This window comes from Carcharhinus amblyrhynchos, chromosome 15 (genome assembly GCF_965287045.1).
Source record: "Carcharhinus amblyrhynchos chromosome 15, sCarAmb.v2.hapA, whole genome shotgun sequence".
Classification (NCBI taxonomy): Eukaryota; Metazoa; Chordata; class Chondrichthyes; order Carcharhiniformes; family Carcharhinidae; genus Carcharhinus; species Carcharhinus amblyrhynchos.
Genome location: NC_137338.1, coordinates 54,560,759 through 54,585,146, shown reverse-complemented (window position 1 = coordinate 54,585,146; position 24,388 = coordinate 54,560,759). Strand labels below are relative to the sequence as shown.

The window sequence follows — 24,388 nt, the reverse complement described above, 5'->3', positions numbered from 1 at the left end:
CTTAAATAAACGACCAATAGTGTACACAATAATCCAGCTATAGTTTCACTGTACAATTAAGGCATAATCTCCCTACTTTTGTTTCAATCCCCCTCCGAATAAATTATAACTTGCTTTTAATTTTCAGGTATTTCCCTTCATGATGTTTAAAATACTAGTCTTGGACCCACTCTTCCTTCCTTCTTAAACGCTGTTTCAAACACTTCCAGGCATCATCCACTTATCCTGAAATATAATCAGCAATCTAAAAAAAGCACATACCTCACAAAAACACCAGCAAGAGATTGCTGCTACAATTAACCTGAACCATTCTCAGTTCAAGATGTCACTATTCCACACCCGTACTCAACTTGTATACATGCAGTCAAAAATCTTCACAATCAAAAATATTCAAAAACAGTATTTTTCTAGCCTTTGTCTCCATCCCAAGTACATTGCCTCTCACCCTTTCCCTGAATAAATTACCAACATTTGGGACATTTTGCCTGTTATTTTTCTTCCTCCCATTTCCTTTCCTAGGATGATGACTCCTTCCAGTAATCCATGGATAGCAGCAACCCTCTTTTGCCTAATTTGCTTCATTAATATTTAAAATAAATGAGTGACATTTGACTGACTGTTTTGACTACAGGAGCCACCACAACTGAACCTGATACTATTCTCACCTTATATTCAGCTAGGTGCACTCCCAATAAGGGTTCATAGGATCATAGAATCTCTACAGTGCAGAAGGGCGCCGTTCAGCCTGCACCAACCATAATTCCACCCAAGCCCTATCCCCATGATCTGATGTATTTACCCTTGGTGGTCCCTCTGACACAAAGGGGCAATTTAGCACAGCCAATGTGTGTATGCATGCATGTGCTGTGCGTGTGCGCACACATGACCCATATGCATGTCTGCTTCCCAGTCTCAGGCTCCTCATTCACTCTCATCACCACATACCAACTCACACTCGCACCAATACACAGTGGGCGTGGACGAGTTAGTGAGCACCAAGCCAGTACACACACACTGACCCTCTCACACTCTGGTTATTTTTATTAATTTCTCTTAAATTTAAATTTTTTAACCTCATCAGCTAATTATTGCTTTGACATTTGCTTATTTTGTTTTTGCTCAACAAGTGTTTATTTTCCTAATACCACAATTTTAAAATTCAGTTTAATGGTGTGCCAAACCTCATCTTTCTAAAAATTGCTCATTGCCTCTTAAGTGAGAAAAAAAGAAATATGCATCCCCCACTCTCCCGCAAGCAAAAGGGTTAACAAGCCTTAAAGGGTTAACAAAGGGGATTAACCCCCATTGATTATGCACATCTGGGTCACATAAACAGATATCTTTCCTGAATGTTAACGATTTCAACATGAGCTATTAAGCATCAGAAAGAGAAACTGAACTGGTCCAGCCATATAAATACTGTGGCTATAGGTGTAGGTCAGAGGTTGGAGATTCTGCATAATTAAACAATGACATAAGATAATGGGACACTGCAATTGCAGAACTGATACCTGGAAATTCTTCCCACAAAAGGAGGAAGAAAGAGTAATATATAGCCAAATCCAGGAAGTTTGGTGACAAGAGTTCCTCAACTGGGGTGATGATTGATTAAGGTGCATGTGGGTTGCAGAAATTAATTTTCCTGAACTATTGTTTTGTGACAATTTTAAGTTGTGGGGTTTTAACGTATAGCAATTGGGAGCTTTTATGGTGAGGAAACACAACATTCATAGTTCACAAGCAGAGCATACATAGCTTCTGATTGTCCATTTATTTTCAACTGCCAGTTGTATACTGCAAAGTTATTTTGATTAGATTATCTTGACATGAAATCAGCTTTAAACTATATATGCATAACAGCAGTCCAAGTACCAAATATCATTCTACATCACAGGTATTCTATAAATTCATTTCAGGCTGTCCAACAGCGCAGTTATATAATTAACTAGCCAGAGGTAAGGATTTGCAGTTTGCAAGAACACACATAAGGTTGTTCCTGCAGCTGAATAATTACCTGCATACTGATAAATGTTAATTAACTTTAGCACTTTAAAATCTATTTGAAGGTCTTTCTGGCCACAGCTAGATAAGACAAAAATTGAATGGCAAACCCTCATTTTCAGAATACTGTTGACTATTTGTCATCAAACTATTATCCTACAAATGTCTGCAATTAACCTTTACCACTTATTGTACTATTTAACCACTGAATAAAAGCTAGCTAACATTACCTTTTATCCTATGCATTACCTGTGTTGTTTTGGACCTTCTGACATGTGTAGTTCTGCTCTCATCATTAATGTGGCTTAATCGGCCTTTAGAGGCTCCTTCAGAAAGGCAATGGGACCTCCTACAGGGAAGTGTAGAGGCAGCATATGAAGATATACTTGCATCTCCTCCAGCAGACCATGTCACAGCAGGTGTATTTTCTGGCAGCATTGTGCCATGCGAATGGACCCTTAAATTCCGATAGTAAGTCATAAATCTATTTCTCCGTGTCTTGTTCATGCTTGCACCAGTTAGTTTCTGACCGCATAGTTCATTTAGAGAGTTAGCTCGCTGGTTTCCACTCAGTTGTTCCAAGTCCATGGAGTTACTATTTATTAACCTACTTTCTGCATAGTCCTTGTCATCATTATTATCCAACAGATCTTCCGTGCTCGTTAATCGATCTTGACTTAGATCAGACAAGGAAAATTCCATACTATCTTGTCGCCACATGTCAGCAGATTTGGAACGTTTTTTCCTGATATTTGTGCTTTCTAAAACAGTTGTTCCATTTCCAGTAACTAGATGCAGATCTCCAAGATTTGCCTGGCAAGCAGACTCTAATCCAATTTCATCAAAATTCTCTATATCTTGGACAATATGCTTGTCCAAGCAAATGTCAAGTTCATCCCTAGAACGTTGTGGTTGTACAGCACTCCTCCTCCTGGCATTGGAAAGCGAAGAGCCTGTATGATAAGACACAGGCCTTACATTTTTACCCATTCTACCAACCCAAGACGGGTGAGTAAAGTCTTCAGTCAAAACATTATTAAGGTCTCCGGGATTACCGATGTCCAGACCGTCCCGGGCCAGTGATTGTGGAATGCTGGGTGTGCTGCTAGATTTAGTGCTGGTTTCAGAATTTCTGTGCGTAATCCTGACTGCAGAGGCAGGCCTGGCTCTTCGTGAGGTTTTAGTTGGAATACGAAGTGATCGAGACATGTGCTTGCGTGTCAGGCCTGCACGCTCATCTCCAGAAAATGCTCGTTCGCTATCGTTCTGACTCTCTGAATTTCCCATGTTTTGATATGTCTGAGGAAAGAACAAGAATAAGTTCTCAAAATTTAAGATAAAGTCTTGTTAGAGAATTAGAATAGAAAATGAAAAACTTCACAATATTTGACACAAACCTCCCTAGATCAAAAAGTTTCAGACAAAAGTAACAAATGACTTAAACTTGGATCAAGAATGGGTTGATTTTCAAATGTCATAAGCTGCACAAAGTTACAAGCAATCAAAATAATGTACAACTAAATAGTTTATTATTGCAGAATCCAAGTTATAGAGTGCATTGGGAGGAATATAATTAGATTCAAATTGATTCTTATACAGTACAGGTTCTAGGAAAAGGACGTGATGAAAAAGACAAGCAGCAGTCATTAAAAACTGTCACTGTTCTGAACTTCCGTTTAATATCTGTCTTTCACTCCTTACCCCAGGGCCAAAAATTCTATTCAACCACACAATATAATTTTCTCTTAAGACAGAGTACCAGTCTAATTTAACAGCAAAAAAATCACCTTTTTTCACACTTTCAGTAGCTGACATGGCATTCTCAACATTGTAAAACTTCCTTGCGTAACTTCCATTCGTCTATGTGACTAAGTTTTCAGAGCCATGCACCATAATGAGAAAAGCCGAGTAAAAGCACAGATGTCTGGCACTGACTTTGAGTCAGTAGCACCATTATGTTTATCTTAATGTATTTTCTGCTCTAATTTAAGGCATTCGTCATCTATATCACTTTTGCAGGAAATTGCAGGTACTAACTTAGCTTTTTGACATGGTGGCACGGTGGTTAGCACTGCTGCCCCACAGTGCCAGGGACTTGAGTTTGATTCCTGGCTTGGGTCACTGTCTGTGTGGAGTCTGCACATTCTCCCCATGTCTGTGTGGGTTTCCTCCGGCTGCTCCAGTTTACTCCCACAGTCCGAAGGACATGCTGGTTCGGTGCATTGGCCATGCGAAATTTTCCCTCAGTGTACCCGAGCCAGCACTTGATTGTGGCAACTTCATTCTGACACCAATAAATGAACTTTAAACTAGCTGCTACACCTAACTTGCTGACCCTTTCCCAAATTTTCTGCTTTTGCTTCATATTTCCAGAATCCATTAATTTTATTTATTTTTCAATGAAAGCAACCACCTTGTCAAAAACAGACATAGTGATGTAAAATAAAGGATATCTTTCTGAATGCCCATTAACAGGGAATCATGTCCAACTGAAAATCGCTTGGTTGACATGTATTCAAGGCATTTAAGAAAACAAAACAAAAAAAAAATCAGATTTTAAGGTCCAAGTTACTTTCAAGAACAGTTTACATATTTCACTGCTAATAGTACAGCAATCTTGATACTTAGTAGTTCAAATGGAACATTTCACCATGGAAAAATTAAATGCAGATCAATCAGAATGAATTAACAGAGAACTGTGCTTAATGTTCACTGTCAATTATTTTTCTACTTCTTTCTAATGTATGGCTAAATAATGGTTATTTGTACTATGTTTTGATATCTGTGTTGAGAATTCAGGATTATTTTTACTTAAAAAAAATTGCTTTTTAAAAATGCCTCAGATGTATTAAACACATTTTGAAGTGTTGTCCACTGTGAAGTTGCAATATTTCAGTGTATGTTCCCATTTCAGATTAGTTACCAAATTATAGACTAAAACACAAATAGGCAAACCATTTCAGTGACTCATTTTTACCAACTTTCAGCTTTTAAATTTGCTTATGCGTCTTCCTTTTTGCCTTTTGAAGCAACATGCACATGACACTTAAATTCTCACCAATACATCTAACCTTGCAACTCAAAAGAGAAATATAAAATGCCAATAAAAACCATACCTTTGCAGATTGACGTCGAGATCAAACAACACTTCACCTGCTGCGTTCAGGTGGAGTACATGGCAGATATTGACATCATAGCAAAGAAGTTACCAGCAACGCTATATTGCTCATTCCTTATAACTAAAGATTCCAGACCTTCTTCAATTCATGAAATTAATGAGGGGCCCTGGAAATAAATTTTAAAATAATTAAGTCACAATATACTATGTTGAATATATAACAACATAATTGAGCACCACACAAACGGAAGTACTGACTTTGCAAGGTTACCTCCACAATAAATCTATCTACATACTAAGTAGTTAAGTCTATTTTAATTGAATGTGTAATTCAGGATGACAGGTGGGCAGTTTTACACGTGGTCTTCCACTTTCATGACTTATTAAGTCCCAGGCTGATACTGGTTTCTTTTGACTTGAAGGTAAACACCAGAGTCATAATGTCTGAGGGAAAGGTCGAGCTGGGATTGAACCACAGAATCCCTGCAATGCAGAAAGAGGACATTCAGCCATCGAGTCTGCACTGACCCTCCGAAAGAGCATCTCACCAGGCCCTCCACTCCGCCCCATGCATTTATCATGGCTAATGGACATTAATGGGGAATTTAGCATGGCTAATCCAATGGCACATCTTTGGACTGTGGGAGGAAACCAGAATATCCAAAGGATATAGACATAGAGAGAACATCCCCACAGATAGTCACCCAAAGCTGAAATGAAACCAGAGTCCCTGGCACTGAGGAAGCAATGCCAACCACTGTGCCACCTGATTGAAGCGATGGCTGAATAGATCATTGTGCGTATACTATGCATACGTATGAACAAAGATGATTGTACAAAGCAAGATGTTTTTGTCTTCGTTCAGCATCTTCTATTTAGATTCTATGGGAATCTAAAAATAGCTTCATCTGAAGGAAGAAGGGGAGGGCATATTCTAAACATGATGTACAGGGCCTCTGATGCAGAAATGCAGAATTTCTAATGAGCAGACCCAGAGAATGCAAGCCAATGTCAAAGAAATAACTGACTGAGTATCAGCAGTTTTGACTTTAAATAATATTAAGATAGGATCTTGCACCAGCGTGTCATTTACCTGCAGCTCTAATTTTATTGCTTGGCACCTCCCATCTGTACTTCTAGTCCTGTGCTATGTTTTTTTTAAATGGGCAGGGTGAGGTTCTCTACATTTAGTTTTCATGATATTCAGCATGATATTCTTTCTTGATTTTCAGAAGGCGTTTGACAAGACACCTCACAAGAAATTATTGCAGAAGGTAAGGGGGCATGGAGTTGGGGGTAGGGTGTTAGCGTGGATAGAGGATTGATTGTCAAATAGGAGGCAGAGAGTGGGGGTTAATGGGTTCTATTCGGATTGATGGTTGGTGACTAGTGGAGTGCCCCAGGGGTCGGTGCTGGGGCCTCAGCTATTTACCATTTATATAGATGATCTGGAGGAGGGAACTGAGTGTATGGTGTCGAAATTTGCTGATGACACCAAGATTGGTGGAACGGCAAATTGCGCGGAGGGTGTGGAGAGTCTGCAGAAGGATCTAGATAGGCTGGGCGAATGGGCCAGGAAATGGCAAATGGAATTTAATGTTGGCAAGTGCGAGGTGGTCCACTTTGGTAGGAAGAATGGTAGGAAGGACTATTACTTACGTGGCAAAAAACTGCAGCAGGCGACGGTGCAGAGGGACCTCGGGGTCCTTGTGCATGAGTCGCAAAAACCCAGCCTGCAGGTGCAGCAGGTGGTCAGGAAGGCAAATGGGATGCTGGCCTTCATAGCGAGGGGGATTGAATATAAAAGTAGGGAGGTCTTGCTGCAGCTGTATAAGGCATTGGTGAGGCCGCAGCTGGAGTACTGTATGCAGTTTTGGTCGCCGCACTTACGCGAGGATATTTTGGCCTTGGAGGGAGTGCAGAGGAGGTTTACTAGGCTGATACCGGAGTTGAGGGGGTTGAGCTATGAGGAGAGGCTGAATAAACTAGGCTTGTACTCGTTAGAGTTTAGAAGAATGAGGGGAGATCTCATTGAGACGTATAAGATGATGAATGGGATGGATAGGATAGAGGTGGAGAGACTCTTCCCGCTCAGAAAGGATAGTAGGACTAGGGGGCACAGCCTCAAGATAAAGGGGGGGGTGGTTTAGAACGGAGTTGAGGAGGAACTTCTTCACTCAAAGGGTGGTGAATCTCTGGAATTCTCTGCCCGTTGAAGTGGTGGAGGCTGCCCCGCTAAATATTTTTAAGACGCGGGTTGATGGGTTTTTGATAAGCGAGGGGGTTAAGGGTTAAGGGTTATGGGTTATGGGGAGAGGGCGGGAATGTGGAACTGAGCCACGACAGATCAGCCATGATCTTATTGAATGGCGGGGCAGGCTCGAAGGGGCTAGATGGCCTACTCCTGCTCCTATTTCTTATGTTCTTATGAAACGGTGCCAGCAAAATTTCAGTAAACCCAAGCTGAGAGCAGTCAGTGATTTTTTCATTCCAATTTATAAACTGTGTACAACACTTAATTTTTTCATCAGAAGCTATTACAAACATTCCACACTAATAAGCAAGGCATTAAATGTACAAAATAATTACATGGATCAACTAGCATACCAAGCAACAGACAATATCGGAGGCCTGGGAGGGGTGGAGAGAGATACTGTATTCAAAGTATTAATGTTTAAATTCAATGTGTACCTCGATGCCCTCCCCTTTTTACTGCACTCTGCATTTTTACTGTTACAGTAAATATATTGCAACCTTACAGAACATTTGATCTGGCTGATTAGTGCCCATGAGTGTGCCTGTAATCATTCTTTATAATGTTTGAAAGTAAACTGATTCATTGGGACTTGACTTGAAATTCATAGGGCAAAAATTGCAGGTAAAAATGGAAAAATCATAGGATTTGATTGTCACAGGTAAGTTGCTTTTATTTTGCAAATAATGAAAATTGCATAAAACAGGACAATCATTTCTCTCAGAAGAAGCAGCCAGAAACAATTCTTGGCAAGCTGAGATGGCACACTAGTGTATCCACCATCACAAACATTTTTACAGCTGCCCAATACAGTCACAGAACGGTACGGTTGAGTGAATTGTCACAACTTTCCTCCCACCTCTTCAGATAAATTCTAAAGGCAATACACATTTACCTTCAATGATTCAACTGGCAGTCTCCATAGTGCTGATCTTAACGGTGCTGCCAAATCAATTGCTACAACCTAAAATTAGTTAATATATGCAAAGGAGAATAGTCTTCTTAAACTGTCGCATTTGGGTCTTTGATGAACTTGGCAGCAGGAGCTGCAAAAAGGTGTGTGATGGTGGTGCTCTGATAAACCCGCGCTAATTTATCATGGTGGGAAGAGCAATAGAAGTGAAAGCTGCTCAAGAAGACAGAGATAAATTCGGAAGGAGGGACAAAGGTGGATTAAAAAAAAAACTAGGGTTTTAAGACTAGTTAAGAAAATGAAAGACTAAGCCAACAAATTCAAATCTACAGGGCGGACCAACATTTCCCATCGCACTACAACATAAACCAGCCTGCAATTTAAACATGCCTATTTCCCTTCATTGACATGTAGCATTGCACATTTAATCGAAGTTTAATCAGTTCATCTGATTGTTCACTATTATTATTACTCAATTTAATGATTTAATCTCACAGCCTTTGTGCAAGACCTCATATCATCTAATATTGTAATTAAAGCAGCCATAGTAGATACAGAGATTATTGGGTCTTAATTCTTTTGAGTAAACATTTCAATTACATAATCCAAAGCAATACAAGCAAAATATTTTCATGGCCCAAAGACAAACAGAAGGAAAATCTGAGTGGAACCAGAAGGAAACGGAGTTGAAATTGACAAATTCAATTCACATAGAGCCCCTATATGGCTTTCAGGAATAATTTTTGTATACCCACTTCCTCCCTATGTTTCCATTTGCATCGGATAATGGGAGTCAGTAACTTCAAGTGAACCTTCAGAATTCACAAACTAATTCTTATGGCTCTGCCCAATGCAACTGCTGTATTAATTAACTGGTATGATGGTACATCAACAGACTCATAGAACATTACAGCGCAGTACAGGCCCTTGGCCCTCAATGTTGTGCCGACCAGTGGGACCAATCTCATGACCCTCTAACCTAAACTATTCCAATGTTATCCATTTGCCTATCCACTGACCATTTGAATGCCCTTAAAGTTGACTCAATGGGTGAGATTTTCCCAAAAAAATTCAAAGCGTCAATTTAGCGTAAAAATTGGAGTAAATTCTAGTGGGTTTTTTTCAAGCGGGATTTTCAAACTGCAGAGTGCATGAGCATGAATCTTGTGAAAAACAAAGAGTGGGGCCTATTCCCGCTGGAGAGGCTGGCAGCATGGTACTGGGTGGGCCACTGCACATTCACTGATCTGTCAGCATCGAGATCAGCGCATGTACAGGAGCCCTGTATTGCTGGCCTCCCGATTGCTGGCCAGTACAGCAAACACATCACTGCCCCACCGATCCCTAGCCCCCAGGACGTGTCTGGACCAGCCGCGACCATGCCCATGCCACAATCCCAACCCCCCTTCCCCAGCCACCACACCTCCGGCAGGCCGACCCCTATCACAACGGCCAATCCCAATCACTGGCCTCCCTCCCTCTGTCTGATCTCCCTAACACAGAGCCCCTGCCCCCAATGGGTCCCAGCTCCCTCTGGCTCAGTCACCTTGGTACTTCCTGAAGCTTGGAATTGCCACTTTGTCCCTTGGGTAGTGCCAGGGGGCCAGGCTTACACTGCCAAGCTGGCAATACCCAGGGGGAACCTCCCCTTACCTCTGACACCCTGGGGGGTTTCCATAGCCCCCCTTCATTCCACCTAGCTCCCCACAGGGACAAAGGAACTCTAATGGGCTGGGAGAATTGCGCCCAATGTTTTCCAGGACCATTCCTTCTCATTTCATACACAAAATAATTTAAAGGATTATACAGGGTAGATTCAGAAGGAATGTTCCCAATGGTAGGGGAGTTCCAAGGGGTCATAGTTTGAGGGTAAGGGGTAAACCTTTTGGGACTGAGTGAGGAGAAATGTCTTCACCCAGAGAGTGATGGCTCTGTGGAATTCACTACCACAGAAAGTAGTTAAGGCCAAAACATTGTGTGATTTCAAGAAATAAACATAACTCTTAGAGCTAAAGTGATCAAGGGAAATAGGGGAAGATGGGATGAGAATATTGAATTTGATGATCAGCCATGATCAAAATGAATAGCGAAGCAAGCTTAGAAGGCCAAATAGCTTGCTCCTGCTACTACTTTCAATGTTTCTATATGTTTCTTTTGTACAGAGGCAGACTTGCAATGAAACAAAGTGCTGCAGTACGGAGCCCTGCCCAATGAATGCGGGGTGGAGAACTGAGTAGCTGCGAGAGCAGTCAGAAGTTTGGTAGCTCTGATTTTGCTGACAGGCTCAAATGAGACCCTGGCAAAGAGCCAGAGATCTGGGGTTCATGTCACACTATCTGTAACCCCCATGACTTGCCTGGGCTTGTAAAATCTTAGTTACTGTCCTGTCTGGAGACAATACACATCTCTTTAACCTATGCTAATGCTATTTCCACTCACATTGTCTGCATCTTTAAGACTTGAATAGCAAGTCAGCTGCAAAGACTTGCATTCTAATCAGTATTCTGTAAACTGTGCGTGTTTTTATATGCCTCTAATCAGAACCTTCCACACACCTGACGAAGGAACACCATTTCCGAAAGCTTGTGGGACTACTATCAAATAAACTGGTTCAGCTTAAACCGGGTGTTGTCAGATTTCTTAAAGAGCCAGAGAGCAGGGCCCCCAAGAGTGCAAACCTGCCTTTGCTCCTTTTGTACTTTCTTTAAAATGACCATTTGTATTATTTTGAACAACTAGAGTCAAACCAACATCTACTTTAAATCGGGAAAAAAATAAAGTATCCTCAACAAAACAAGTGTTTAAAGGAAGTGGGAGGCAGAGGTGTCTGCTAGAAATCAGACAAGTTGTTCAGGGCTCTGGAGGGGAAATAGCAGTATGAAACATGTGGGGGGATTGGAGCAGTCAAGGGGGCTTGAGTAGAATGCAGTTGAAGTATAAAAGTACGTATATTAGGTGCTTTGTTATTGCATTGTGTTGTGCATAGACTAATGGGAAAGCAGAGACCATTAGAAAGGTCGAAATTATGAATCGAGGAAGGAGAAATGGGATGTGAAAAAAATCCTGTGGATCTAGCAGTACTGAAAGGATAATAGAGCTGGAATCAATAAAAGAACATACAGACTTAGATCTAAAAGTAGCCAGTTTTGAGAAAAATAGGCAACTGAGAGCACAAGCTTTGCTGAGAAATAGAAACACACAATTCAATAGGACAGAAGATGGTTTTTGACGCAGAACATGCCAACAGTGAGAAAACACAAAAAAGTGACGGTACTTGTCTCTAGGAAGGGGCCAGGGATGGGTCCATCTAATTTTATTGAAACAAAATACTGAAAACTCAGAAGCAACGCAAACTGTTATTCCAAGCTTGCATTTAGTCCTTGCCAGAAAATATCAAAAAATATCAGATTCTCAGTCCTTGATAGATATGCCCCTGTCAGGCAGGGAGGAAATGGCCGAGTGAGGGAACCATGGTTCACAAAAGGGGTTGAATGTCTTGTCAAGAGGAAAAAGGAGATGTATGTTAGAATGAGAAAACAAGGTTCAGTTGGGTCGCTTGAGGGTTACAAGGTAGAAAGGGATGAGCTAAATAAAAAAAAGGGCTTAGGAGAGCTGGGAAGAGGCATGAGAAGTCCTTGGTGGATCGGATAAAGGAAAACCCTAGGCTTTTTACTCTTATGCGAGAAATAAAAGAATGACCAGGGTGATGTTCAGGCCAATCAAGTATAGTAGTGGGGACTTGTGCACGGAGTCAGAAGAGATGAGAGGTGATGAATGAATACTTTTCTTCAGTGTTTACCAAGGAGAGGGGCCACGTTTTTGAGGATGAGAGTGAGATACAGGCTGATAGGCTGGAGGAGGTAGATGTTCTGAGGGAAAATGTATTAGCAATGTTGAAAAACCTAAGGGTCATTAAGCCCCCTGGGCCAGATAGGATATATCCTAGGATTCTTTGGGAGGCAAGTGATGAGATTGCAGAGTCTTTGGCTTTGATCTTTGGGTCCTCATTGTCCATAGGGATAGTGCCAGAGGACTGGAGAGTGGCGAATGTTGTTCCTCTGTTCAAGAAAGGAAATAGGAATAACACTGCTAATTATAAGCCGGTTAGTCTTACTTCAGTGGTCGATACGTTGATGGAAAAGGTCCTGAGGGACAGGATTTATGACCATTTGGAAAGATGCAGCTTAACCCGGGATAGTCAGCACGGATTCGTGAAGGGTAAATCTTGCCTCACAAATTTGATTGAATTCTTTGAGGAGGTAACTAAGTGTGTAGATGAAGGTAGGGCAGTTGATGTCGTATACATGGATTTTAGTAAGGCGTTTGATTAGGTTCCCCATGGTAGGCTCATGAAGAAAGTAAGGAGGCGTGGGATAGAGGGAAATTTGGTCGATTGGATAAGTAACTGGCTATCTCGCAGAAGGCAGAGGGTGGTGGTGGATGGAAAGTTTTCAGACTGGAAACCAGTTACCAGCAGTGTACTACAGGGAGGAGGGGGCTGAGTGTAGGGTGACGAAATTTGCTGATGACACGAAGATGAGAGGTAAAGCAAATTGCGTGGAGGGTGTGGAAAGTCTGCAGAGGGATCTGGATAGGCTGAGCAGATGGAGATGGCAGATGGAGTATAATGTTAGCAAGTGTGAGGTTATCCACTTTGGCAGAAATAATAGTAGGAGGGATTACTACTTAAAGGGCGAAAAGCTGCAGCATACTATGGTGCAAAGGGATCTGGGGGTCCTTGTGCATGAGTCACAAAAACCCAGTCTGCAGGTGTAGCAGGCGATCAAGGCGAATCGAATAAGAACATAAGAAATAGGAGCAGGAGTAGGCCATCTAGCCCTTCGAGCCTGCCCCGCCATTCAATAAGATCATGGCTGATCTGTCGCTGCTCAGTTCCACATTCCCGCCCTCTCCCCATAACCCTTAATCCCCTCTCTTTTCAAAAACCCATCAACCCACGTCTTAAAAATATTTAGCGAGGCAGCCTCCACCACTTCAACGGGCAGAGAGTTCCAGAGATTCACCACCCTTTGAGTGAAGAAGTTCCTCCTCAACTCCGTTCTAAACCACCCCCCTTTTATCTTGAGGCTGTGCCCCCTAGTCCTACTGTCTTTTTTGAGCGGGAAGAGTCTCTCCACCTCTATCCTATCCATCCCATTCATCATCTTATACGTCTCAATGAGATCTCCCCTCATTCTTCTAAACTCTAACGAGTACAAGCCTAGTTTATTCAGCCTCTCCTCATAGCTCAACTCCCTCAACTCCGGTATCAGCCTAGTAAACCTCCTCTGCACTCCCTCCAAGGCCAAAATATCTTTGTGCAGGTGTGGCGCCCAAAACTGCACACAGTACTCCAGCTGCGGCCTCACCAATGCCCTATACAGCTGCAGCAAGACCTCCCTACTTTTATATTCAATCCCCCTCGCTATGAAGGCCAACATCCCATTCGCCTTCCTGACCACCTGCTGCACCTGCAAGCTGGGTTTTTGCAACTCATGCACAAGGACCTCGAGGTCCCTCTGCACCGTCGCCTGCTGCAGTTTTTCGCCCCGTAAGTAATAGTCCTTCCTACCATTCTTCCTACCAAAGTGGACCACCTCACACTTGCCAACATTAAATTCCATTTGCCATTTCCTGGCCCATTCGCCCAGCCTATCTAGATCCTTCTGCAGACTCTCCACACCCTCCGCACAATTTGCCGTTCCCCCAATCTTGGTGTCATCAGCAAATTTCGACACCCTACACTTGGTTCCCTCCTCCAGATCATCTATATAAATGGTAAAAAGCTGAGGCCCCAGCACCGACCCCTGGGGCACTCCACTAGTCACCATCCGCCAATCCGAATAGCACCCGTTGACCCCCACTCTCTGCCTCCTATTTGACAACCAATCCTCTATCCACGCTAACACCCTACCCCCAACTCCATGTCCCTCGACCTTCTGCAATAACCTCTTGTGAGGTACTTTGTCAAACGCCTTCTGAAAATCTAGGAAGACCACATCCACCGGCTCTCCTCTATCCACCGCCCTAGACACATCCTCATAGAACTCCAGTAAATTTGTCAGACACGACTTCCCTTTAATGAAACCGTGCTGCGTCTGCTCTATCAAGCAATTCCCTTCAAGATGCCTCACAATTTCCTCCTTAATGACAGATTCTAACATTTTACCTACCACAGACGTTAAACTAACCGGCCTATAATTCCCCGCCTTTTGCCTGGCACCCTTCTTAAACAACGGCGTAACATTAGCCGCTTTCCAATCATCCGGCACTTCCCCAGAATCCAGCGACATTTGGAAAATAACCACCAAGGCATCCACTGTCACCTCCGCCATTTCTTTCAGAACCCTCGGATGCATTCCATCCGGTCCTGGGGACTTGTCCACAATCAGCCCCTCCAGTCTGTCGAGCACCGCCTCTCTAGTAACAGTAATGTCATTAAGACCCTCCAGTCCTACCACCTTTCCATCGCTAACACCCGGCAAATTATTCACGTCCTCCTCCGTGAAGACAGAAACAAAAAAGTAATTCAATACCTTAGCCATATCCTCATCCCCTACCACTAGATCCCCTTTCTCATCCTCTAAAGGACCAACATTCACCCTAGCCAGCCTCTTCCTTTTTATATATTTATAAAAACTCTTGCTATCCTTTTTTATATTAAGCGCTAGCCCAGCTTCATAGTTTCTCGTACCCTTCTTTATCAACTTCTTTGTCAATCTTCCTTTATAGCGAGGAGGATAGAATATAAAAGCAGGGAGGTCTTGCTGCAACTGTACAGGGTACTGGTGAGGCCGCAGCTGGAGTACTGTGTGCAGTTTTGGTCGCCGCACTTGCGCAAGGATATTTTGGCCTTGGAGGGAGTGCAGAGGAGGTTCACTGGGCTGATACTGGAGATGAGGGGGTTATCTCCAATATCCCTGGATACTGGATATCCAGTATCCAGGCCTATGAAGAGAGACTAAATAGACTGGGTCTGTACTCGGTGGAGTTTAGAAGGATGAGGGGGGATCTTATAGAGACTTATAAGATAATGAAGGGGATGGATAGGGTAGAGGTAGAGAGATTTTTCCCGCTTAGAAAGGATAGCAGGATGAGAGGGCACAGCCTCAAGATGGTGGGGGGGGGGGGTGGCAGTTTAGATCAGAGTTGAAGAGGAACTTCTCCACTCAAAAGATGGTGAATCTCTGGAATTCTCTGCCCGTTGAAGTGGTGGAGACTACCTCGCTAAATGTATTTAAGTCACGGGTAGATAGGTTTTTGACAGACAAGGGAATTAAAGGTTATGGGGAGAAAGCGGTAAAGTGGAACTGATCCACTTCAGATCGGCCATGATGTTATTGAATGGTGGAGCAGGCTCGAAGGGCTAGATGGCCTACTCCTGCTCCTATTTCTTATGTTCTTATGTTCTTACTACAGGGATCAGTGCTGGGTCCTCTGCTATTTGTGATTTTTATCAATGACTTGGAGGAAGGGGCTGAACAGTAGGTCAGTAAATTTGCTGATGACACCAAGATTGGTGGAGTAGTGGATGCGGTGGAGGCTGCAAAGTGACATTGATAGGATGCAGAGCTGGGCCGAAAAGTGACAGATGGTGTTTAACCCTGACAAGTGTGAAGTGATTCATTTTGGTAGGACAAACTTGAATGCAGATTACAGGGTCAATGGCAGGGTTCTAAGGAATATGGAGGAACAGAGAGATCTTGGGGTTGATATCCACAGATTTCTGAAGGTCACCACTCAAGTGGATAGAGCCATGAAGAAGGCCTATAGTGTGTTACCATTTATTAACAGGGGGTTTGAGTTTAAGAGCTGTGGGGTTATACTGCGACTGTACAGGACCTTGGTAAGACCACATTTGGAATATTGTGTGCAGTTCTGGTTACCTCACTATAAGGAGGATGTGGAAGCATTGGAGAGTGTGCAGTGGAGATTTACCAGGATGCTACCCGGTTTGGAGGGTAGATCTTATGAGGAAAGATTGAGGGAGCTGGGGCTTTTCTCTTTAGAGCAGAGGAAGATGAGAGGTAACTTTATAGAGGTCTATAAGATGATGAGGGGACAGAATGGACATGCAGAGACTATTTCCTTGGGTGGATGTAGCTGTAACTAGGGAGCAAAACTATAAGCTTCATGGTGGGAGATATAGGAGGGATGTCCGAGGTTGGTTCTTTACTCAGGGAGTGATTGGAGTGTGGAATGGACTGTCTGCTATGATATTGGAGTCAGACACTTTAGGAACTTTCAAGCAGTTATTGGATAGGCGCATGGAGCACACCAGAATGATAGGGAGCGGGATAGCTTGGTCTTGGCTTCGGACAAAGCTCAGCACAACATCGAGGGCTGAAGGGCCTGTACTGAGCTGTACTGTTTTTTGTTCAACGTTCTGTGTTCTATGTTCAAAGACTTTCGGCCTCCCGAATCAAATAAACTCAACCTCTTCTATTCCAACTAATGATAACATGTCAGCATGTCTGAGTTCAAGAGGGCAGCTTCTTTTTTTCTCTTCTCTATGTGTTATCCTTCCTAATTTCCTGTATTTGTCTTCTCCTTCCTTTCCTAAGCTGATAGGCAAGTTAGCAGGTAACGCAAAAATCCATGCTGGGAAGCGAACAGGAAGGTTGAGAAACATTCAGATGTAAAAACACTCCAGCCTGAGCATGCAGGGGAGTGAGCAAGCAGCAATTGATTTTATGTGTGTGCTCTATTGTTCAGCCACAGCCTTGGAACTACAGTTGGCAAACGAAGTGGTGGAAGCCAAACAGAGTAACAACACAGCAGAGAACAACTCAGGATGGGAACAGCTTGGAGCAGGACAAATCCTAAAGGTGGGTAAGCTCAGAAGGGAATATGCAGAACAAGTAAACAAGTAAACAATACTCAAAACAATGTTAGCACTCCAGATTGCGCCTCAGGACTCAGCTTCTGACCGGAAATTTACACACAATTCAGCAAAAGTAACCATTTTATTTTGAATTTAGTTTATGTGTTTCCAATATTATGGATGATGCTTACAACAGCACTTCCATTTATTGTACAATTAAAAATTATAGCTTATTTGAACGACTTGACTTTCCAGTTCACAAATGATAGCTTTGAGAGAGAAAAAGGGGAGTGACTTGTCAGATCAATTTTCTACTACTGTCTCATTCTTCATATATCCTTAAAGGCTGTTTGTGATACACTTACATTTAGTCAATTATGTATCTCATCACATCAACCAACCACTCATTTTTGTTCCATTGGATAATAATCAGGTGCAACATCTTGGACACACTTTCAGGTTTGATACCTTCATAAGGTGTTACATGATTAATGCACACTTCATATATGATTTTAATTATATATTTGCGCAGTTCTACTATTCATAGCACAAATCTTACACATTTTACAATCCAAAATGGACAAATCTCCAAAGAGTTCTTTCCACATAATAAAATTTCACTCTATCTAGAACTATAAGGTCTCTGAAAAGTACTGCACATTAATTACATCAGCATTTGTAAAACAGTTCCTAGCTTTCATATATATTTTAATTTGTTTTAATTCTTTTGTGCTATGACACTCAAAGGATCAAAGGACATCATTATGTGATATTTACTCTACCTTTGCCCTTAACTACTGTGTATCAAAACCGTTAATTTTTAAAGTAGCCTTTTCACATTTTTATTCTAGGTTATTATCCTGTAAATCTACAAAACAATTAAAATGACAATCTGAAAATATTTTGGTTATTTTTCAGCACCTGATGGTTGACAAAAACACGGGGCTATAAGTTTTGTTTCCTCAATGGACGACTTTGTCCTTTTCATAAAATCAGAGAACGATACAGCACAGGAGAAGACCACTTGTTCCATCACACTCATGCCAAAGATATAGTAGAATGGATCTCACTTCTATGTTCTTTCTCCATAACTCTAAGAATCTTTTCCTTTAAGTCCTTATCTCCTGCTCTTTTGAATTTTACAATTGAATCTCCCTGCTCCACACCTCAGGCAATGCATTCTGGACGACAGAAAGCTATCATTTAAAAAAAATCCTGACTCATGTATTCCCTGATTTGTTTACTTACCAGAAATCTGTACCCCTGGTTACCATCTTTTCTGCAGTGGAAACAATTTCTATTTATTTATTCTACCAAGAGCCTTCATGATTTTGAACGCCTCCGTCAACTCCTCTTAACCTTCCTTGCTCCAAGGAGACCCCACCTAGTTTCTTTTGTCTCTCCACCTGGCTGAAGTCCTTTACACATTCTGGTAGATCTCCTCAGCATTTTCACTAAGTCCTTGACATCAGTTATAAAGTGTGGTGGTCAGAAGTGCACACAACTGAACTACAGAGGAGGCTTTTCTCGTGTTTTCTGAAACTCCACAACTTTGATTTCATACTTCATTAATAAAGCCAGAATTCCATGTCTTTTTAATAGCCTTCTAACTTGTTCCACCCCGTCAAAGATTTATGCATACGCTGCAGATCTCTCTCAGATTCTGCATACCTTTTAACATTGTCCTATTTAGTTAATTTTGCATCTCTTCACTCTTCCTACCAAGATGTATCTTCACACTTCTATGCATTAAGTTATATCTGCTATGTGTCTGCCCAGTAATGATGTGGCAATTGCATGGTGGCATTGCCACTGGACTAGCAATCCAGAGACCCTGGGTAATGCCCTGGGGACCCAGGTTTGAATCCCACCACAGCAGATGTTAAAATTTGAATTAAATAAAAACCCTGAATTAAAAAGTCTAATGGTGACCATGAATCCATTGTCGATTGCTGTAAAACTCATCTGGTTCACCAAGTGGTCCTTTAGGGAAGGAAATTTGCTATTTTTACCTGGCCTGGCGTACATGTGACTCCAGATCCACATCAGTGTGGTTGATTCTTAAGTGCACTCAGAAATGACCTAGCAGATATGCGGTTCAAGGGCAATTAGGGATGGGCAACAAAGGATGGCCCAGCCAGTGACACCCACAACCCATGAAAGAATAACAATTTGACCAGTTTACATCTGCCTGACGTCTGTTATTATTCACCTCATTGTTTACTAGCTTTCCAAGTTTTCTTATTATCCGCAAACTTCAAAATTATACCCTGTATACCCAAGTCCAATTCTTGAATAGATTATGAAAAAGACAGCAGTCCTAATGCCAACCCGTGGAGAGTACCTGTGTATACCACCCTCTGATCTGAAAAACAACCATTCACCACTATTCTTTGCTTTTTCTCCCTTTTACAACCATGCTGTCCCTTTAACTTATATTTATAATTTTGCTTTATACTGTCCAAAGTCAAATTATACAAATTTAGCTAAATAATATTACAGCATACAGTTGACCCGATAGCTAATTTATACAAAACCAAGGCCAATGCTGTCAAGTTGAAATACTTGCATCAATTAAGGAAGAGTATCTGCACCACCAAGTTTTCAATGGTCCTCAGGCAAACTAAGTTTTAAGCAGAATTTTACTGTGCATTTTATGTGATACTTGGGACATTATACTCACATCACTCAAACAAAATCAAACAGAAGGCATTGGGCACACACCAAGGTAAAATGGGTAGCTTTGACAAATCACTGACCGACAGAATGCATAACTACATTAGTATATACTTGCAAGAATGCAATACCATTGTTCGAGACACAGGTAGATCTCTCTGCACAGACCAAATATAGTTTGCATATATGTCATAAAATTGGAACAAAAATGTAAAAATTCAATGAATATATATAAATTTTTAATCATATTGCATTTGAATACAGTATCTGAGCTGATGCTTCAGTTAATAATAAGGAAGTATTATGCTATTAGAAGAGCCTTATTTCATCATTGCTGTAAATGGGACCTTGCAGTATGTAAATAGGCTGCCTGTTTACCCACGAACTAGTAGTAGCTAGTCATCAAAATTTATTTAATGCCATTGACCACTTTGGGGTGTTATTAGGAAATAGAAAGGCATTTTCTTTTTTAGTAAGTCACATTAAAATTTCTATCTTGTATTATCTGTAAACAATTAGACACTAATTAACCAGGTGATTGGTTTGATGAGAATGAAGAGGAGATACAGGCTCTACTTGTTGAAAAGCATTGTCTTCATCGGGCCTGTCAGATCGACCCATCTTCAGCTGCCAAGAAAAATGCTTTTACCAGTGCTCGCAAGACAGTCCAGAATAAACTGCATAAAATGCAGGATGCCTGGCTGAGCGCCAAGGCAGATGAATTACAGGGATATGCTGACAGAAACTACTTGAAACGGTTCTATGAAGCCCTCAACACTCTCTACGGACCTCAAGCTCTCAGGAGTTCCCCGCTCCTGAGTACAGATGGTACAACTCTCATAAGGCTCAGATCCTGCAGAGATGGGCTGAACACTTTGAAGCCGTCCTCAACCAACCGTCATCTATTAACGATGAGGCAACAGACAGAATTCCCCAGGTTGATATCAGCAGTGCCATGGATGACGACCGGTAGTAGCCAAAGTCACAAAAGCTGTCAGCTAGCTATCCAGTGGCAAAGCCCCAGGGGCAGATGCCATACGAGCAGACATCTATAAAGCTGCTGGTCCTGCACTTATCGGGAAGCTCACCAAGTTGTTCTAGTCCTTCTGGAAGCAAGGATCCATTCCTCAGGAACTTAAAAGATGCTTCCATCGTACACCTCTACAAGAGGAAGGGCAATCAGCAAGTATGCGACAACCACCGAGGAATCTCGCTGCATTCCATCACAGGAAAAACCCTCGCAAGAGTCCTGCTAAATCATCTGGTCACTCATCTGGAGCTGGGCCTGCTTCCAGAGTCCACAGTGTGGCTTCCGCAAAGGTCGTGGGACTACTGACATGATTTTTGCTGTGCGCCAACTTCAGGAGAAGTGTCAGGAGCAGAATCACGAGCACTACACAACCTTTGTTGACCTCGCAAAAGCCTTCAATATTGTAAGCCGACAAGGCCTGTGGAGGATCATGTCAAAGTTCGGCTGCCCCAATGGTACACCAGTTCCATGATGGCCAGAGTACTGGATGGCGGAGAATCCTCTGAGGCATTCCCAGTCACCAGTGGCGTCAAACAGGGCTGTGTGCTCACATCCACACTGTTCAGCATGATGTTTACTACCATGCTGAATGATGCCTTCCAGGACAGTGTTGCTGGAATCAGCCTCAAGTATAGAGTGGATGGGAAGCTCTTCAACCTGAGGAGACTTCAAGCTATTACCAAAGGGAAAGAGACTGTTCTGAGAGATTTCCTCTTTGCCGATGACTGCGCCCTGTATGCTGGCTCAGAGCCAGAGATGCAAGTCAGTATGGACAAATTTTCCACGGCTTGTGACAACTTTGGACTCACCATCAACATTAAAAAGACCAAAGTCATGCACCAGCCTGCTCCTCATGCACCGTACACAGAACCCATAATCACAATCAAAAGGCATAAACTACAGGCAGTGGACCAGTTCACTTATCTTGGCAGCACCCTCTCCCAAGCAGTGACTATTGATGCAGAAGTTAACTGCAGATTAGCAAAGGCAAGTTCTGCTTTTGGTATACTACGCTCCACTGTATGGGAACATCGAGGAATCAGCCCAGCAACAAAGCTGAAGGTCTACAGCGCTGTGGTACTCACTACCCTCCTGTATGCCTGTGAAACGTGGGCTGTGTATCGAAGGCATGCAAGACAGCTCAATCATTTCCACATGACTTGTCTTCGCAGAATATTACGCATCAGATGGCAAGACAAAGTACCAGACATTGAAGTTCTCTCTAGAGCAAGTCTACCATCAGTCCACACACTGCTGATGAGAGCTCAGAGCCCGTGGGCAGGTCGCGCCATCCATATATCAGATGAGTGCATACCCAAGCAGCTCCTTTTTGGGGAACTCTCTGCAGGAAGATGCTCGCATGGAGGGCAGAAGAAATGTTTCAAAGACACACTCAAGGCCTCCCTGAAGTTGCTTGACATTGATACGACCATGTGGGAAACGCTGGCACAAAATCGCCCTACCTGGCGCTGCCTCATCCACAAAGGCTGTCAAGCTCACGAAGCAAGGCGTATTGCTGAAGCACAACTTAAGCGCGAGCTGCGCAAGTCCAGAGCCACTAACGCAACAACTACAGTGTCTACACAAGTCTGTCCAATATGTGCCAGGACATTCTGTACCCGAATTGGCCTGGTCAGTCATCTTTGGACACACTGCAACCAGCCTCAAAATGACTAATGGTGTCATGGTCCTCATCGATGACGATGGACGAACAACAGAAATTAACAAGGAACTAATTAGTATGGGTAAGTGTTCTGGGGGCCACATTTCATAGCTGCACTAGTGTGTGATGATGTGCAACCTGACCAGCCCAAACCAGACTTTTTGTACAAGGCTGCATGGTATATATTAAATATAGAGTTCTAATTTTTTCAACCTTGAAGTGTGACTATTACTAACATCTAATAACTAAAAAACAAGAGTGTATAGCAGGAGAAACTAAATTTAGTAATCACCATACTGGAGACCAAAGTTTCAATCTTATTTTTTCTTGAGCTGCTTGGGCTGAGTTGTAATACTCACCCTTTATCAAGGCTGTAGATTCAAGCCTTGTTCCATAACTTTGCATATATCTAGAGTTATACCTGTAGACAATACTGCAATGTCAGAAGATTCATTTAATGAAACACAAACAGTGCCTTGGCTTAACATCCCCAAGGCATTGTTGTGAGAAACAATTAAGTGTCCAAGGCCCAACCATCTTCTGCTGCTTCCATCATAAAGTCAGGACTGGGGGTGTTCGCTAATGATTGCGCAATGTTGAGCACCATTCTCGACTTCTCAGATACTGAAGCACTCCTTACCCAAATGCAGCAAGACTTGGACAATGTCCAGACTTGGGCTGACAAATGGCAAGTAAAAGTTGCACGACACAAGTGTCAGGCAATCACCATCCCCTATGAGAGAGAATCTTAACCGTAGCCCCTAGACACTCAGTGGCATTACCATCAATGAATACCCCTCTATCAACAGCCTACAATTACCATTGACCAGCCATATAAATACTGTGGCTACAAGAGCAGGTCCATGCACTGCAGGAACTCACCAAGGCTCCTGAGATAACATTTCCAAATACACAACTGTCACCATTTAGAAGGACAAAGGCAGCAGATACATGGGAACGCTACACCTCCAAGCCACTCGACTTTCTGACTTGGAAATATATTGCTGTTCCTTCACAGACGTTAGGTCAAAATCTTGGAACTCCCTCCCTAACACCACCATGCAAGTACTTGCATCACATGTACTGCAGCAGTTCAAGAAGGTAGCTCACCACCTATTTTTCGAGGGCAATTAGAAATCGGCATTAAATGCTCACTTTAGCCAGTGACACCCACATCTCACGAATGAATAAAAAAGTGCCCACAGTATCTTGGTTAACATTTTTCTCTTCACAAATATCAGAACAGAGTAGCTGGTCATTCAGTTCTATTGTTTCAGAAATGTTATTTTGCATTATTCATTAAGCAACTGTTCTCACAAAAAAAGTACGTGCACGCATACCTTTGCAATATTTTTGAATCCTTTAGCACCAAAGCATGTCCATCATCTACAAGACACATGTCAGGAGCATAATAAGATGCTATCCCCTTGCCTGGATGAGTGCAGCCAAAGTGCAATACAAAGGCCAAGACTTTCTTTATTATGATAAAGCATTATGAAGTACTTTTTGCTTAAGCAATTAGCTTTTACAGGTCCTACTACAGTTTGAGATTACAGACTACTTCCCAACACCAGAGACTGGGGAGGGAACTTTTCAGTTTTATATATTAAGATAAGTACAGGTACACACATAGCAGCACAGTGGTCAGCTCTGCTGCCTCACAAAGCAGGGATCCAGGTTCGATTCCCAGTTTGGGTGACTGTCTGTGTCGAGTTGCACATTCCCCCAATGGATTTCCTCTGGGATTTTCAGTTTCCTCCCACAGCCCAAGAATTTGCAGGTTAGGTTGATTAGCCATGCTAAATTGACCCTTAGTGTCAGGGATTAGAAGGGTAAATATGTGGATTTACCAGAAAAGGGGCCAGATGGGATTGGGGTCGGCGCAGATTCGATGGACTGAGTGGCCTCC

The 24,388-nt window shown here is 42.5% G+C and overlaps 1 protein-coding gene across 8 annotated transcripts in view; it reads right to left on the bottom strand.

The window, feature by feature from the left end:
- LOC145353309 (rho guanine nucleotide exchange factor TIAM1-like) overlaps positions 1–24,388 on the bottom strand; it is a 324,742-nt gene that overhangs the window by 175,159 nt on the left and 125,195 nt on the right. For all 8 annotated transcript variants that reach the window (XM_080203944.1, XM_080203943.1, XM_080203950.1 and 5 more), the window contains 2 exons: positions 5,118–5,286; positions 2,251–3,300 (listed from right to left, as the gene is read on the bottom strand). In XM_080203944.1, the coding sequence (XP_080060070.1) occupies positions 2,251–3,288 (1,038 nt within the window). In that variant the 5' untranslated portion in view covers positions 3,289–3,300; positions 5,118–5,286. The remainder of the gene's footprint in view (positions 1–2,250; positions 3,301–5,117; positions 5,287–24,388) is intronic.